Source organism: Sinocyclocheilus grahami, unplaced genomic scaffold, assembly GCF_001515645.1.
Source record: "Sinocyclocheilus grahami isolate Dianchi unplaced genomic scaffold, SAMN03320097.WGS_v1.1 scaffold1213.1, whole genome shotgun sequence".
NCBI classification, from domain to species: domain Eukaryota; kingdom Metazoa; phylum Chordata; class Actinopteri; order Cypriniformes; family Cyprinidae; genus Sinocyclocheilus; species Sinocyclocheilus grahami.
The window spans coordinates 5,199-22,647 of record NW_015506392.1 but is presented as its reverse complement, the minus strand read 5'-3'; the positions used below and the strand labels follow the sequence as shown (position 1 = coordinate 22,647).

Below are 17,449 nucleotides of genomic sequence, written 5' to 3'. Positions count from 1 at the left end.
TCATTGACCACAACAATATTTAAAGACCGTAATGCCCTAGTTTTGATTTTCAAGATGCATTTTAATCTGATTTAAACTCCTCATTTCTGTAAGTAAAAAAAAACAAAAACTAAAGGATCATAATTAAAATTTTAAATAATTAAAGTTTTAGGAGCTGAATGATCTTCAAGCTTCCAGCCAATTTAACCAATTAATTTTCCAGTCTTTCCCGATTTACTGACTTAGAATTAAGGATAAGATTTGTTTGTTTGTTTTTTAAATAATTTTTACTCACAATTTCTACCCGATAAAATATTCTAGAGCTTGGCATTGCTAGTAAAATGTATATTCATTATAAAAGTGCATAAACAGGTTTAAGACGTCCAGCTTTTCAAAGACTGTGGAAACACTCACTGTTAATTTAGTTTAACTGATATAATGCTTGTTTTGTTTTTTTTATGTTATATCAAAAATTTTATTATCAAAAAAAAAATGTTAATCAAAAAAAAATATTTTTGTATTTTTCATTTTAGTTTTAAAGTTTGTGAGTTTTGTGTTTTTTGACCGATAGTCTGTATAGCTTTATTAATTTTTATTTCAGTTGTCGTTTTAGTTATTTTAGTACTTCAAATTAAGCTAAATGAAAATGAGAAATTACGCTTTGGGAACTAGCTGAAATAAAATGTTTATTTTATTCCAAGTAAAAAAAAAAATATGGTTTTAGCTTTAGTTAGTCAAAATGAGATATATCTTTATTTTTTTAATTTGCTTTAGCTCATTTAAATGCTTGTTTTGTCTTATTTTTTTTATTATATATTAAATCTTTTTTATAGTAATTTTGAGGCTCTGGTTGAGAATCACTGCCATATCCTCAACTTTATTTCCAGTGTGACAAATGAATATCAGCCACAATTTGTACTATTTTGACTCATTATTTGATAATTTCACACATTAGTGCATAACATGTAATTAAAAATCGGCAACCCTCGTATTTATTCAACATCATAACTGGACGCCGCTTGCATGCAATTCAAAAGGACAACTATTTAAAACATTTATCATGGAATAACGCCTGCATTTTAAAAACAGTACACACTGTATACTGTGCAGTATTCTAGAAAAGTAATATGTTAGTATTCCATTCCAAACACAACACCGATAAACCCGTCTGCAGCCAGAAAGCCACTCTCTCAGATTAATGACATTCAAGAGAAACAAAGCAAGACAGGATATGAATCATTGCATATTTCAAGAAGACACCCTATTCATCTTATTCGTTCTAAAAGTTAAAACGCACACAGAAGGATCCTCAAATCTCAGCGTTTGCTCTGAGCTCCGCTAATTGCTCTGAAGTTCAAAAGTAGCACACGAGCCGGAGAGCTGAACGTTTTGAAGTGCAGATATTTTATGCAGCGGTTGCACAAACATCAAAAACAGCCCTGAAAATCTGCTTACGGACCCATCTACACTGATTTCCCTACAAACGCCAACAACTACAGGCTTCCTCTTTTAATCGGTTATACATACAGAGGCCAGAAAAACAAGGCAGAAAACATCAGGAAAACTGTCTGAAAATGAAGCAGATTTGAAAACTTCTCCAAGTTGTATTGGGCGCAGTGGTAGACCGATATATATATCAAGAAATGGGATGAATCATCTGATATTTGGTGATTTTGAGGTTATCAGCATCAGCTACTAATTGGCAGATTAACAAAGTTTACAATATTGTGTAAAATAGGTTTATTTAAATTTATAAAGACTCTTCTGCATTAAGCACGGCGAGCAACATAGCGGTGTTTTGTTACTGAATGAATCCACGTTTTTGAACGAATAAAGTTAGTCAATGATTCATTAACTCGTTCATAAAGACAGTCACTTGTTTGTTACTGAATGAATCAGCCATTTGAACGAATCAAGTGAGTCAATGATTCAGTGACTCATTCATAAAGACAGTCACTTGCTTTGTAACTGAATGAATCAGCCATTTGAACGAATCAAGTGAGTCAGTGATTCAGTGACTCATTCATTAAGACCGTCACTAGCTTTGTAACTGAATTAATCAGCCGTTTGAACGAATCAAGTGAGTCAATGATTCAGTGACTCATTCATTAAGACGAGTCGCTGAATGAATCTGCCGTTTGAATAAATCGGTTGGATGAATAATTCAACGACTCACACATTAAGACACCACCTACTAGAGGTTTTAGTCTCAAATTTAGTGTATCATTTCATTTTGTAAAAACCATTTAATATTTCAATATTCAATTTAAATAAAAAAAAATCAATATTTATGCAATGCTGAATCAAAATATTTCTTCCTAAAGCTACTTTTTTTGTAATGTTTATGCAATGCTTTTTCTCATTTAACACAATAAGGGCTTTAAATGATCTTTAGGGGGTACATTTCTCAGCCAAAACTGATGATTAATCTGCACAAAAATTTGAATCACTTGACAGCCCTAGATATACCATATTATATCTGCCATCTGTAAGAGGCATCGCCATTGAAAACCCCATATCGGTCAACCACTAATGTGTGTGTATATACAACTACCACATGCACTGGTCGGAGCCCAGATGCATTCTGGGTAGCCTTCAAAAAGAGCACGCGAGAGATAGAGAGAGAGAAAGCAAGCTGTGTCAGTGAATGAGGAATATATTAGAGTAATTTCGACTGATTTCATCACTCCATTATCCACATCTACTCGTCTCTCACACAGTCCCGCACTGACTCGGGGTCAGCGAGGACCGTCGTTCCCAGAGAGGTCAAAGGTCTCTCCGGGAACTCCTCTGAATGAGGTGTGTGTGTGTGTTTGTGTGTCTGGCAGCGGACCGAGCCTCAGTCCTTCAGGTTGTCCTCTCCGATGCCCTGGGCGGCCAGTTCTCTCATCACGTTGTCCAGATAGTTGGGGTCGGGGTAGCCGTGGCCCGTGAGGTTGGAGCCGAACTCGGTCTTGTGGTGAATCTCGTTCCACACCACTGTGTCCGTCTCTCCCGTGGTGCTGGACGTCCCGATGGTGAAGATCAAACGACGATCCCACGCCATGATTAGCAACTTCAACACCTGAAACGAGCAATAAAAACAATGTGAACCTGCATTCACAGCACACACAAATATTGATTAATATGATATAATACATGATTATGATTGTGATGAATAATCATATATTATATAATATACAGTATGATTAATTTTAAGAGAGAGCGATAAATAGATAATATTAATATATACATTTAATTATAAATTCTATATATATTTTTTATTTATTTCTACATTTTTCATTTATACATATGCATACACAATTATATAAATGTTTATTTATATATATTTTATTTGCATACAAGATTAGTAATTAGAAATTTGAGCCAATTTTTTAGCAATTTCAGTATTGAATGAAATCTAAATATAGTGTAATTTTAGTATCATACTGTTATAGTATTTTTATTTTTTATATGTTTTGTTATATTTTATATTGTATTATATACTATTTAAATTTTTATTTTATTTTATATTTTTATATTATATTTCCTATTCGGATTTTTTTGTTAAAGTTTTAGTAATTTTTTGTGTTTTGTCATTTTTGTAAGTTATTGTTTTTTTATAAAAGTCTATATTATTTAGTTTTATATTCAAAGTCTATATGTTTTAGTTTTAGTTATTTTAGGGCATCACGTTAAACTGAATGAAAATTAGAAATGGTGACATAATAACTGAAATAAAATAATTTTTTCAGATTTTTTTATTTTATTTTGAATAACAAAAACTTTTTGTATATAGTTTTAGTTTACTATAATAACACTGGTATAGGCTATATTTAACTTAACCCATCCAACATTTACATTTTTGTGTTGAAAGTACACATACGATGCTGTTAAAGGGATAGTTCACCCAAGAATGAAAATGTGATGTTTATCTGCTCACCCCCTGCAGGGCATCCGAGATGTAGGTGGCTTTGTTTCTTCAGTAGAACACAAATTATGATTTTTAAGTCCAGCCGTTGCAGTCTATCAGTCGTATAATGCATGGCAATGGTAACAAAATCTATGAGAGTAAAAAAAACATGCACAGACAAATCCAAATTAAACCCTGCGGCTCGTGACGACACATTGATGTCCTAAGACACGAAACGATCGGTTTGTGCGAGAAACCAAACAGTATTTATATAATTTTTTACCTCTAATACAGCACTATGTCCAGCTGTCTTTGAGCGCGCGCACGGCATCCGGTGCGTGAGGTGTGTACGCGCTCTGGCATAGTTTACGTTAACGGGTGTGTTGATATCCAGCTGAAGAGCGATCAACCATAACTTCAGGTGAGCGGGTTCAGAAGTTGGGAATACGTGGAAAGTCACCACTCTCGAATGAGTTCGCGCGAGAGAACGTAATCTTTTAGTTTTAAGTCGGTTTGAACAATCCGGATAAGTGCATGTAAGTACCATTTTGATTAGCCGTCGTACCTACAATGACTGTGCACTGTGTAAACAATGAGTGATGTATACGGAGTTAAAAATCATAATTTGTGTTCTACTGAAGAAACAAAGTCACCTACATCTTGGATGCCCTGCAGGGGGTGAGCAGATAAACATCACATTTTTGGGTGAACTATCCCTTTAAGATTAGCAGCTCACTATGATGTTGGAATTAAAATAATTAATTCATTAATTAATTTAAGTTTTATATTTTCATGTACTCTTTAAAGAACACTGGATGGACACCTTAACATGGAAAAATAATGAATAATATAATATAAAAATAATAAATAATTATTTAATTTTATTTTTTATAAAAATACATTTTAAATAAAAAAAAATACATGATATAGTGATTCACGTCAGATCTTGATTCTCACCTTCCGGCTTTTCTCGTTGTCCGGTAAGTAGCAGTGTCGAGGAAATCCCCGCGCGCTGTACTTTTTCCCGGGATTGGGATGCTCTGTGGTCTGGACGAAACACACACAAAACACACGCGGTCACACACTTCACACGCCGCTCGCTCAATTAGCACACAGCAGAGAGAAAACGCTAATGAGGGCCTGAGACGTGCTGTTATTCAGAGTGTTATGCCAGGACTCGCTCTGATCACACCACAGCGTTAGACTCAATCCCTCTCATCTCATAGAACACACACACATTCAGCCTGCGCTGGGAATATTAAGGAGCAGATATCATGGAAAAAAAAGGATTTTCTTGCTCTTTTGAATTAGTTACATAGACTCTTACATGTTTGAACATTCACAACCTCACATTATTTATTAGCAGTGTTTATTACCATCATTATTGCTATCAGTAGGCCATCATGTAAAGCTAAATTGTAACAGTTTGGGTGCAAGCTTTTTTGGTATTTTAAATAAAATAAACATTAACTGAAATAAAATAACATATTAAAAAAGAAACGTCACATTTTCATTTCGTTGACCTTGATGTACTTGAAATAACAAACTAAAACTGAAATATTAATTAATACAAATTTAAATGAATAAATAAAAATAAATGAGAAAAACACAATAAAATTACTAAAATGTATATAAAATTAAAAATATTATTAAAATATTAATGCTTATATAATGTGTATAATAACATTTATATTTTAATATCATCAATATAAATAAATATTAACTACTACTAAATTACAATTACATAACTAAAACTAAATTTCTTAAAACAGAAAATACAACAATAATAATAATAACAATAGTACCTCAATGATACTAAAATAACACTGAACTATACTTTTATATTAAATACTGAAAGGCATGTCTAAAATTGACTAAATTGAATATTCTAATCTCATAAAAACAATTAATATACCAATAAAAATGTATTGTAAAGATATATTAATATAGATAAAATATCAATATTTATATAATGCATATAATAATATTGAGATTTTAATATTATCATAATAAATAAATATTAACTACTACTAAATTACAATTACATAACATAAAATACATTTCTTAACACAGACAAAACAAAAATAAAAACTAATAATTTTTTTAAACTTTAATAGTATCTCAGTGATACTAAAATAACACTGAACTATACTTGTATATTAAATACTGAAAGGTATCTCTAAAATTGACTAAAATTAATATTCTAATCTCACAAAAATAAACATGCATATAATCATTGTAAATATAAATTAATATATATAAAATATTTATATTTATATAATGTACATAATAATATTTCGATTTTAATATAAATAAATATTAACTACTACTAAATTACAATTTCTTAAAACAGAAAATGCAAAAATAAATAGTATCTCAATGATACTAAAATAACACTGGCATAGAAATACATTTCTTGCCATGTTGAGGATGTTAGTGATGGGATATATTTTTATCAAGCTAATCTTATGACGTCGGAGCCCAGAAAGTGAGTGGGTGGCCGATTGTGCAAAACTAGTGTGCAAGCACAAGAGAGAAAATGACCCAGAATGAGCTGCGCCACGCAGCCACTTTCTGTTTCACGTATGGTGAAACATGGTGAAAACACAGTGACCAGAAGCCACAAGCCCACAGTCATTCTGCAGAAACGGCTAACATATTAAATATGGGTGCAGAGCGTTTCTCTATGAAAACTGGGCCGCCTGAAGTGAAGAACAAACGCTTCAGTTCACACGCCTCATCCTACAGACGCTCCTCTGTGTCCCTCATTGATGTGTGTAAACAATGACTGTGATATCCAGCACCTCTTTTAGTATGGGCACATTTTAATCCACAAAAATCCAGTAAATATTGTATTGTTTTTTACTTTATGACAGCGTCTTTTTTAGCCTGTCATGTGCAAACATCTTTGCAAACATGCACAATTTGATAATAACAAAATACACTCAAATAAATGCTATTTTTTATTTTCTCTATATATCTTTTATGATTTTAGTTAAAACATACAAATACTTCAGCCCTTATACACCTTTGTACAGCGTTAAGCTATTTACTTTCATGTTAAAATAAAATAAAACCACTTCTATACATCTCTGTATAGAGTTAAAGGGTTAGTTCACCCAAAAATGAAAATTCAGTCATTAATTGCTCACCCTCGTGTTGTTCCAAACCCGTAAGACCTTCGTTCATCTTCTGAACACAATTTAAGATATTTTTGATGAAATCTGAGGGCTCTCTGCCCCTCCCATAGACAGCAAGGTAACTACCACGTTCAAGGTCCAGAAAAGTACCAAAAATAATACTTTTTTGTGCAAAGAAAATTATATTCTTTTCGTTATTTTTGTTTTCTTTGCACAAAAAAGTATTCTCGTAGCTTCGTAACTTCTGGGAAGTGGGGTGAGAGTGGGTGAGAATTGAGCTGTGTGTGTGTGATTTCACCTAGTCTTAATTACTTTTTTTTTCTCCTTTTTTTCCCTTTTCTTTTTTTTTGTTGTTGCATGGTTTAAGGTTTAAGGTTCCACCCTTCATTCCTGATGACGCGTTGGAGCGGGAATTAGTTCGGTTTGGTAAATTTGCTAGTGGTTTCAAAACAATTATGCTAGGCTGTAAACATCCGTCCTTGAGGCACGTTAAGTCTTTTAGAAGACAGGTGTTTATGTTTCTAGAATCCGCAGAAAATACGCTAGATGTTTCATTTCGAGTACGACATGAAGGGAGAACCTATATGGTGTATGCAACAACTGGTAGTTTAAGGTGCTTCGAATGCGGCGATTTAGGCCATAAAAAGTTCGCATGCCCGCATAATCGAGAGCGTGAACCAGGGAATAGGCCTACTGTCTCAGGAGAAGTGGTGGTGGAGCACATTACTCGAGAGGAGCAAGCAGGTTCTTCAGAGGTAAGCGATTCTGTTGCGGTGCCGTCCGCTATGGAAGCAAATGAGCATGTTGTCAATAACCAACTAATTGAGAACGGTCTTGTTATAAATGACAACTTTGTTCAAGTTACCCCGTTACATGCTCCAACAGCGAAAATTACGGTATCGAATGTTCCACCCTTCATTCCTGATGACGCGTTGGAGCGGGAATTAGTTCGGTTTGGTAAATTTGCTAGTGGTTTCAAAACAATTATGCTAGGCTGTAAACATCCGTCCTTGAGGCACGTTAAGTCTTTTAGAAGACAGGTGTTTATGTTTCTAGAATCCGCAGAAAATACGCTAGATGTTTCATTTCGAGTACGACATGAAGGGAGAACCTATATGGTGTATGCAACAACTGGTAGTTTAAGGTGCTTCGAATGCGGCGATTTAGGCCATAAAAAGTTCGCATGCCCGCATAATCGAGAGCGTGAACCAGGGAATAGGCCTACTGTCTCAGGAGAAGTGGTGGTGGAGCACATTACTCGAGAGGAGCAAGCAGGTTCTTCAGAGGTAAGCGATTCTGTTGCGGTGCCGTCCGCTATGGAAGCAAATGAGCATGTTGTCAATGATATAGAAACTAATGTAAATGAACGTCAGCTAAATGAAAATATTGTAACTGTACAAAATATAAATGCAGATGAGCAGCAAGATAATGTTTTGGTAGTTGCAGGGCCCAGTTCAAGATGTGAGGAGCCTGTTTGTTTGGGTTCAAGAAAGCGAGAGCTGTGTCTAAGCAATGATGGTAGTAAAATGGATGATGTTGTATCGAAAATGGTTCTATATTCGATTATGAATGTGATTCACAAGGAGGTTCTTCTGCTTGTGGACCTGAAGGTGATTCTCAGGATATAACCATTAAAGATTCCTCTATGTATACATTAGAGGAAATGAATGGGTTTCTTGATGAGATGTTTGGGAAACAAGTCAATATCAAGGATCTTTTTCCTGATGTTGATAAATTTGAGAGGTCAGTGGCGTCTCTGCAAAAGAATGTGAATCTTGATCAGTTGAGTGAAAATAAACGTTTTCGTTTTAAAAAAGCATGTTACAGTCATTAGAAAATGTAGAAGAGTGGATAAGAAGAAGAGGCTAAAAGCTTTTTTATAAGTTGTTAACCATGCATCACGTGGTGATCTTGTCTTTCTTTCTGTTGTTTTCTTTTGCTGGTGTTTTTATTCTATCCTTCCTAAACATATACAGTATATGGATCTTTTGAGGGTGGGTTCATTAAATATTAATGGAGGGAGGGATAGACATAAAAGAGCCTTAGTGTCTGAAGTAATGCAGGATGTGGTGGAAAGGTCAGCATATACTTGGTCACGGTGCAAATCTGAGTGCGGGAATTGCTCTCCTTTTTTTCCAGAAAAAAAAGTTAGTATTGAAAAAACAGAAGAATTTGTAAAAGGTCGTCTTGTCCTTGTTAAAACTATTATTGAAGGGATGACAATTTATTTTATAAACGTTTATGCACCAAATGTGGGACATGAGCGGCTACAGTTTTTTAGTATATTAACTAATGTCTTAAGACAAGTTTTTAGTGATGGAGACGTCATTATTAGTGGAGATTGGAATTGTACAGAGTGTTTTAATGATGATCGTAACAATGTAGAACCTCATATGCTTTCCTCCAGCTATTAGTCAAGATTGGTGAAAGAGGCTGAACTTTTAGATACGTGGAGAATCAAGCATCCTTTTGACAAACAATATACATGGGTTAAAATTTTGGACAATAGAGTAAGTGCTGCTCGATTAGATAGAATCTATGTTTCAAAAAATTTTAATAACAGGGTTGTGGATTGTTGTATTTCTCCAATAGGTTTTTCTGATCACCATCTGGTTTTTATTTCAGTAAACATGGTACAGTTTCCAAGAAAATCATCTTATTGGCATTTTAATGTTAAATTGTTGCAGGATGCTTTATTTTCTGAACATGTTGTGGCATTCTGGAACTATTGGAAAGAAAAAAAATTCTTTTGAAAATGTAAAACAATGGTGGGAGGTTGGAAAAACTCAAATAAAACTTTGCTGTCAACAGTACACTGCATATTGCACTACCACTCAAAGAGAAACTATTAAGGCCCTGGAAAGAGATATTGAGTCTATAGAGACAGAAATACTAAGAAGGAATGATCCAGCTTTTGTAAATGACTTACAACAGAAAAAAAACAGCTAAGCTTTCATCTGAATGAGAGGGTGAAGGCAGTGAGGTCACGTTTTACATCAGTCACTGATATGGATGCACCAAGTGCTTATTTTTTTAATTTAGAACGTTCAGTGGCACAATATAAGCAGATGACATGTTTGCGTCTTCCAGATGGGAAGATTACAAATGACATTACAGAAATGCGTCGTCATGCTGTTGACTTTTATTCTTCTCTCTATAAAGCTGATCATTGCAATTCTAGTTGTGAAGCACAACTTTTCCATGAACTTTCTCAAATAGACTCTACATCTAGGACTGCTTTGGATATGCAAATTATCTTTCAAGAACTTACTGTTGCTGTTGGACAGTTAAAGCCTGGTCGCTCTCCTGGTGTTGATGGTTTGACTTCTGAATTTTATAAACATTTTTGGAAATCTATTGGAATGGACTTGTATGAAGTTTTCTGTGAAAGTTATAAAGATGGCATTCTACCTGTTACATGTCAACGTGCTGTATTGTCTCTACTACCTAAAAAGGGAGACTTGACTTTGTTAAAGAACTGGAGACCTGTTGCTCTATTAACAACAGATTATAAAATGTTATCCAAATGTCTCTCTAATAGACTTAAGAAGTTCTTACATTTGATAATCCATCAAGACCAAACCTATTGCATTCCAAAGAATCTCTTGGTGAGAGATACTTTGGATATCTGCAAATTGTTTGATGCAGAGGTCGGATTGATTGCTTTAGACCAAGAAAAGGCGTTTGATCGTGTTGATCATAATTATCTTTTTAATCTGCTTGTTGCTTTTGGGTTTGGTCAAGGTTTTATCAAATGGATACAATTGTTATATACTGGAGCTTCTTGTAAGGTTAAGGTGGGGGGTGGCCTAAGTCGGCCCATTGTGGTTTCAAGGGGCTTTATCAGGTCAGTTGTACAGTATTGCTATTGAACCATTACTTTTTAATATAAGGAAAACTCTAATTGGTTTATCAATACCCACAATGCCTCAATATTTAAGAACTAAAATTACTGCTTATGCCGACGATGTTACAGTTTTTGTTAATGATAATACTGATATAAAAGCTTTGTCTAGAGTCATTAATATGTATGAAAGGGCATCGTCGGCAAAAGTAAATTGGGATAAGACTGAGGCTTTCTGGTCAGGTCAAATGAATTTGGAAAATCTTCCACACCTACCAGGTAATTTAAAATGGAATAGAACAGGGATAAAAATACTTGGTGTGTGTTTGGGTTCTGCTGAGTTTCAAAAGAAAAATTGGGAGGGAATTTTGGAGAGAGTGTGCACCCGATTGTCTAGATGGAACTGGTTGCTACCCCAGTTATCCTACAGGGGGAGAGTTTTAGTTGTCAACAACTTGGTCGCTTCTGCTCTGTGGCATAAATTTACTGTATTACAGCCTCCCGCTGGACTACTTCAAGACATTCAAAGGATTTTTTTTGGTCAGGGCAGCATTGGGTTCTATCAGCTGTCCTTTTTTTGCCTGTAGAAGAAGGGTGGCAAGGTCTTGTAGATATTAGATCTAGACTTATGGCTTTTCGTCTGCAAGCTGCTCAGAGACTGCTGTATAACAGTGATATTGCATGGATTAACGCTGCGGTTGCACTCTTGAGGAAAGCAGGCAATATGGGACTTGATAAACATCTTTTTTTACTAAGCTTGAATGAAACAACTTTAACAGATTTGACACCCTTCTATAGATCTATGATGGAAGCTTGGAAAGTTTTTGTTGTATCAAGACCTGCTGGAATACGTGCAGGTTTGTGGCTGATAGAATAGACATTGTTCCAGAATCCTACCTTCTAGACATTTATGCTCTGCCAATTTGTCATTACGGCTAATAGCTGCTGGATGCGTAAAACTTGGCCATATTTTGAGCATCAGTGTGGAGACTCTGGGTGAGAGAACTGGGATAAAATCTATTAGTTTCCTGAAACAGTTTATTGATGAATTGGTTGGAGAGCTGAATTTTGATCAAAGACATTTCATCAACAACACGAAACGGTCGTCCATAAAATGCATTGCTGTTCTGTTGTAAGTAATCTTAAAGATTCCTAAATGCATCTACTTCCGGAAGGCCAAATAAAGTGCTTTTGCTTTCACCTAGAAACACACAGCGTCTCCCTGACATGCTGCTTCAACACTAACTGCGGTTACTGAAACCACGCCTTCTTTCTTTGCGTGCACATTTGGGCGCATTATGCTAATATTGCCACATAGTGAGGTAGATATGTGGGGGCGTGTTAGAACGAGCCGTTTTAGGGGGGCGTGGCAGAGTCTTAACTTTGATAAAGAATATCTCTTTGGTTTTGAGACTTTAGTCTTTACAACTTCAGGGATCTTATCTATGCACAATCAGCTTGTAACACTCCAAAGAGAAAGGAAAACTTGAAATCGCATCATATGACCCCTTATTTTTTAATTTTTAATAAAAATATATTAAAATACAATAAAAATTAAACCATTTCTGTACATCTCTGAACAGATTTAAGCAGCTTATTTAATAAAAAATCTGTAAAATACAGTAAAATAAAAAATTTTATGAAAAAAAATCTATAAATTTCTGTACAGAGTTAAGCTGTTTTTTATTTTAAAATAAAATAATATATAAAATAAAATAAAATAAACAAAACCATTCCTAAACACCTTTGTACAGTTAAACTATTTATTAGAATGTAAATAAAATAAAATAAAATACCTATCTCACAAGCTACTATTGTATAAATATAAGAATTAAAAATATTTCTAATAAGAATCTTAAACTTCAAAAATGTAATTTTCATATATATTCAGAAACGTATTTCTAATAACTTCTAAAAAATTTGTAAAAAATTTATTTATTTATTATACTTATATTTATTTTGAATAATCCGTTTGATTGAATATACCTGTATCCCAGCGGGAATGTCATAGACGATGCGGATAGTCTTTGTATCGGAGCATCCTGGTAGAGAATGAGGAATCACGTGGTACTCCATCTTCCCAGGAGGCTGCGTGCCGGTTTTCTCCCCGTAGATGGCCTTACAGGTGGGACACTGCAGACTGCCGTCCTGAGACCAACATCAGCCACATTAAACACAACAACAGCAACGAGGAAAACTCAGGAGAGCTCGTGATGCAGCATTCAGAGGCATCAGAGACGTGCAGCACAATCGCACCAATATTTCTAATTCAAATAATGCAATACTGACACTTATTATTGAACTCTATCCACAGGTATATTTGTTACCCATGATTCATTTATAATATAGTTGTTTTTTTCCCCCTGTAGCTCAAACATTACAGCTTGGCGCTTGCAACACCAAAGTCATGGGTTTAATTCCCAGTGAAAGCAAGAACTGATTAAAAAAAATTTAAGTGCACTTTGAATGCAATGAAAGTTGCTTTGGATAAAAGCATCTGGCAAATGAATTAATGTAAATGTGTTTGGGACAGTTTGACCACATGCAACTTTCAAACAGCTTGAAACACTGGTAAACCTATTTATTTCTTCCTGAAATTTGGTGGATATTTACCATTTAGGCTCATGAATGTGCATGCAAAATTTGGACACATAGATGTGTTTTGGAAAGGATGAACACATTTTGTTCCAACATTGGTTTCCATGCAATTCGGCAAAAAACAACACTTTGAAAAACACTAAAGAATCAGGGAAAAACAGAAACCCTTGATTGCAGCTTGTCAAACACTAAAATATGAAATACATGAGAACTTATGAAATTTAAGGCTCAAAGTTTACTCGAAATTGAAAACTTGTCTTCTGAATCGTTCAAGAAAAATCAGTTTCTTTATCAAAAACTGACAAAGGCTGTTTTTGGCTGTTCGTTTTTTGGATCTAAATTACTAGATTGTTGCAGCACTGAAAGTAAGAGTGAGAAACCCATTTCACGGCCCAAGCAAAAACCGGCAACTGATCAGTGTTCACTGATGAGGATTTCTGGAGGTGTTTCTGAGCCCATGCAGTGATTTCCATTACAGAATAATGGCAATTTTTAACGCAGCCCCCGCCTGATGAGCCAAAGATCACGGGCATCCAGTATTGATTTTCACCCTTGTCCCATGTGCACAGAGATCCTGGTGATATTATGCACTAGTGATGTCTGATTCTTGAACGAATTGTTCTTTTGAGCCGGTTCTCAGGAAGTAACCGGTCGAGCCTGTTCTCAAATCCAACTGAATCGAACTTTAGTTCTGGGTTGTTGATGCAAGACGCACAGCCAAAGTAGCACATTCAGCTCGAAAAGAACCGAATGAGCCAGTTCAACCAACTATCGAAGTTTGCCAAAGATTACAGAGGATTCTGACAAGCGAGTTGCTGACATTACGCACATGCGTGCGTATCACCGAGGACTTGATGCACAAAGCAAATTTCTTAAATAATAAACAAAACGTACTGGAAATATGGCTATGAGTAGTTTTATTAAATAGGCCTACATTTGTATTAAAACATGGAAAAACCTGAAATTTACTGTTTAATGTGCATGCAGATTATATTTTAAGCTGTTAAACTAAATCAATGTGTTTACAAAACTGGTTTATCCTTTCTATATACTTTAGACATGCAGAACATATCCGTGTTTGTGCATCACTGTCTGTAACATGTGCTGTAGGTGCAAAACATTTACTAAACTTATCCAAGATGTAGGCTACTATATATGGTCTGAAACTATGACCACAGATATCAATTAAGTGAATGTAAGGCAATAATTATCGATAAGAATCGATATGTTCTTGTAAAAACCATACCCATATTTGAAATGTTATAACCACTTTTCTGTAGGTTGTTGTGTAGGTTTAGCACATGCGCCGGTGAGAATAGGCTAGTCTCGCGAAAACCAACGTTTTCAACGTGGGATCAAAGGAAGCAAAATTTCCTTACTTTAGCAAAGAAAAACCAGTCTCCTCTTGGCTTATATTGAAATCCTCCAACATTTGTCTTTACAAATCCTCATTTTGTACTATTTGTGACCGGTGTTTTGTATTGCTCTCTCCCTACATCATCCGCCAGAATGAATGGGCATACGACAGTTAGCGCAAGCTAGAGATTACTCTTTATAAAATTTTAAATATGGATATGTTTCTTACAAAAACGCATTGATTTGCTACAGGAGGCCTTTATTCACCCCCCGGAGCAGTGTGGGACACTTTTAATGATGGATGGATGAGCTTTATTTGACTTCTTTTGGACTATTGAAAAAAAAAACACCCATTCACTGACATTATAAAGCTTGGAAGAGCCAGGACAATTTTTAATATAACTCAGATTGGATTCGTCTGAAAGAAGAAAGTCATATACACCTAGGATGGCTTAAGGGTGAGTAAATCAGGGGCTAATTTTCATTCATCCCTTTAAAATGGTACATGTCCTCAGTTTATATATTTGATATGTTTTCTATGTTCTACTGTGAATAAAATATGGGTTTATGAGATTTGCAAATCATCGCATTCTGTTTTTATTTACATTTTATTCATGCTTTAAAAAACAATTGGGGTTGTATTTTTATGTTTTTTTAATGGTTTTAATTTTTGTTAACTATAATAACTCTGTAGATGTTTTCTGCTTTTTGGAAACCAATGTGGGTCAACTTCGCAACTCAATATTAGTACCAGTTTTTTAACACAACAGGAGTGTTTAAAATCCCATTATTTGTTGTATAAATAAATTGTCAGTGTATTGTGATGACTGATCTTGAATCTGGTTGGTTTGTTTAAAATCCTCCCTTATGCACAATAAAACAAACTGATATGATCACAGTCTTCGTGTCATGTTCTGACCTTATTGCCATTTTTGTACATGGCCACCAGACACAGAAGATGGTACATGTGGCCGCACTTTCCCAGTTTGCCGACCAGCTCGGGCTTGATGCCTTTGTAGCTCAGCACTCCCTCGTATCCGGACGCTGTGGCCAGTCGCTCCATGCAGATGGTGCAGTCCTGACGGATATCAACAGTGAGTAACACTGACAGACATCTGCTGCCTCACTCATTATCTCTGCTAGTAAACAACACAATGCTCGGCTGGTCACATGACGCTAATCAATCACATGTGTGCAGGAATCACCTCATCGGGAGCCGTTTTGATTTTCTCTGTGTAGCGCCGAACCACATCCTCTGGATTTTTACCTGGAAAAAGAGACAAAACGAACATTGATTTAGATCCGAATCACACAGAAAGTGATCTCTAGTCATGCATTAGTGTGGAACTTAATTTTAACAACTCTTCCTTAAACCATACTTAATGTATGCTTTTTTTGTTATAATCATTCATACTTAGCTTACTTGCATGTTAAAAAATAAAAAATAAAACAATTTCTATACACATTTGTATACGGTTAAGCTGTTTCCTTGAATGTAGATAAAATAAAATGAAATAAAATAAAATAAAATAAAAAATCTATACATATTTGTAGAGTTAAGTTGTTCCTATGAATGTTAATTTAATTTAAAAAAAAGAAAAATAAAGGAAATTTATTTATATACACCCTTGTACAGAGTTAAGCTGTTTCCTTGAATATTATTAAAGTAAAAGAATAGAAAAAGAAAACAAATCGTTTCTATACACCTTTGTATAGAGTTAAGCTGTTTACTTGAAAGCAAATGAAATAAAATAAAACAAAATATACAAAAATACAAAATAAAATACAAAATAAAATATAAAATAAAAACATTTCTATACACCTTTGTACAGAGTTAAGCTGTTTACTTGAATGTAAATAAAATAAAATGAAATATGCAAAAATAAAATAAAATGTACAAAAACAACATTTCTTTACACCTTTGTTTAAAGTTAAGCTGTTTACTTGAATGTAAATTAAATGAAATTAAATAAAATACAAAAAAATTAAATATACAAAAATAAAATAAAAAAATAACAATTTCTATACACTTTTGTACAGAATTACTCTGTTTACCTTGATGTAAATAAAATAAAATAAAAAGAGAGCAAGATATACAGATACATGTCCCCTGATACATTTTCTACACCACTAGCATTAATGCTTTATTTGTAAATCCTTTTTACATTGAATGACGCTAAAGACACAAATTTAGCTGACAAATGTACTCTTCAAAACACAGAGCGCTTCAGTGTTTATTTCTCAAAGCATCTTTATTCCCGTGACCTTTAGCGCATGAACACACACCTGCTGTCTGGACTTTCAATACACTATTGATTCCTGCTACTTGATTTGTGCAGGAACAGAGGCGCAAAAACAAACCTATCAGTACGACGTTAAGCAGATCTATGGTAACACGGTTCAGGTGTTGTAATGTTAGAGGGACCTTGTCACTTTCAGCAGTTGCTCGATTCACACAAAGTCTGTTCTGCTCAGATCAGCAAAAAAGTCAAACAGAGAATCAATCGCTAGACACACACACACACAAACAAAGACACACACACACACGCACAAACACACAAACACACAAACACACACACACAAACACACAAACACACAAACACACACACACACACACACACACACATAGACAGACACTCA

At 34.6% G+C, this 17,449-nt stretch overlaps 1 protein-coding gene across 1 annotated transcript in view; it reads right to left on the bottom strand.

The window, feature by feature from the left end:
- Positions 1-2,353: 2,353 nt before the first annotated feature.
- Positions 2,354-17,449, bottom strand: part of LOC107568100 (deltex 1, E3 ubiquitin ligase) — an 18,602-nt gene continuing 3,506 nt past the window's right edge. Inside the window, exons 4-8 of the mRNA XM_016253940.1 lie at positions 16,015-16,076; positions 15,729-15,887; positions 12,842-13,003; positions 4,829-4,918; positions 2,354-3,043 (exon numbers count right to left, since the gene is read on the bottom strand). Coding sequence (XP_016109426.1) covers positions 2,819-3,043; positions 4,829-4,918; positions 12,842-13,003; positions 15,729-15,887; positions 16,015-16,076 — 698 coding nt within the window. The 3' untranslated portion in view covers positions 2,354-2,818. The remainder of the gene's footprint in view (positions 3,044-4,828; positions 4,919-12,841; positions 13,004-15,728; positions 15,888-16,014; positions 16,077-17,449) is intronic.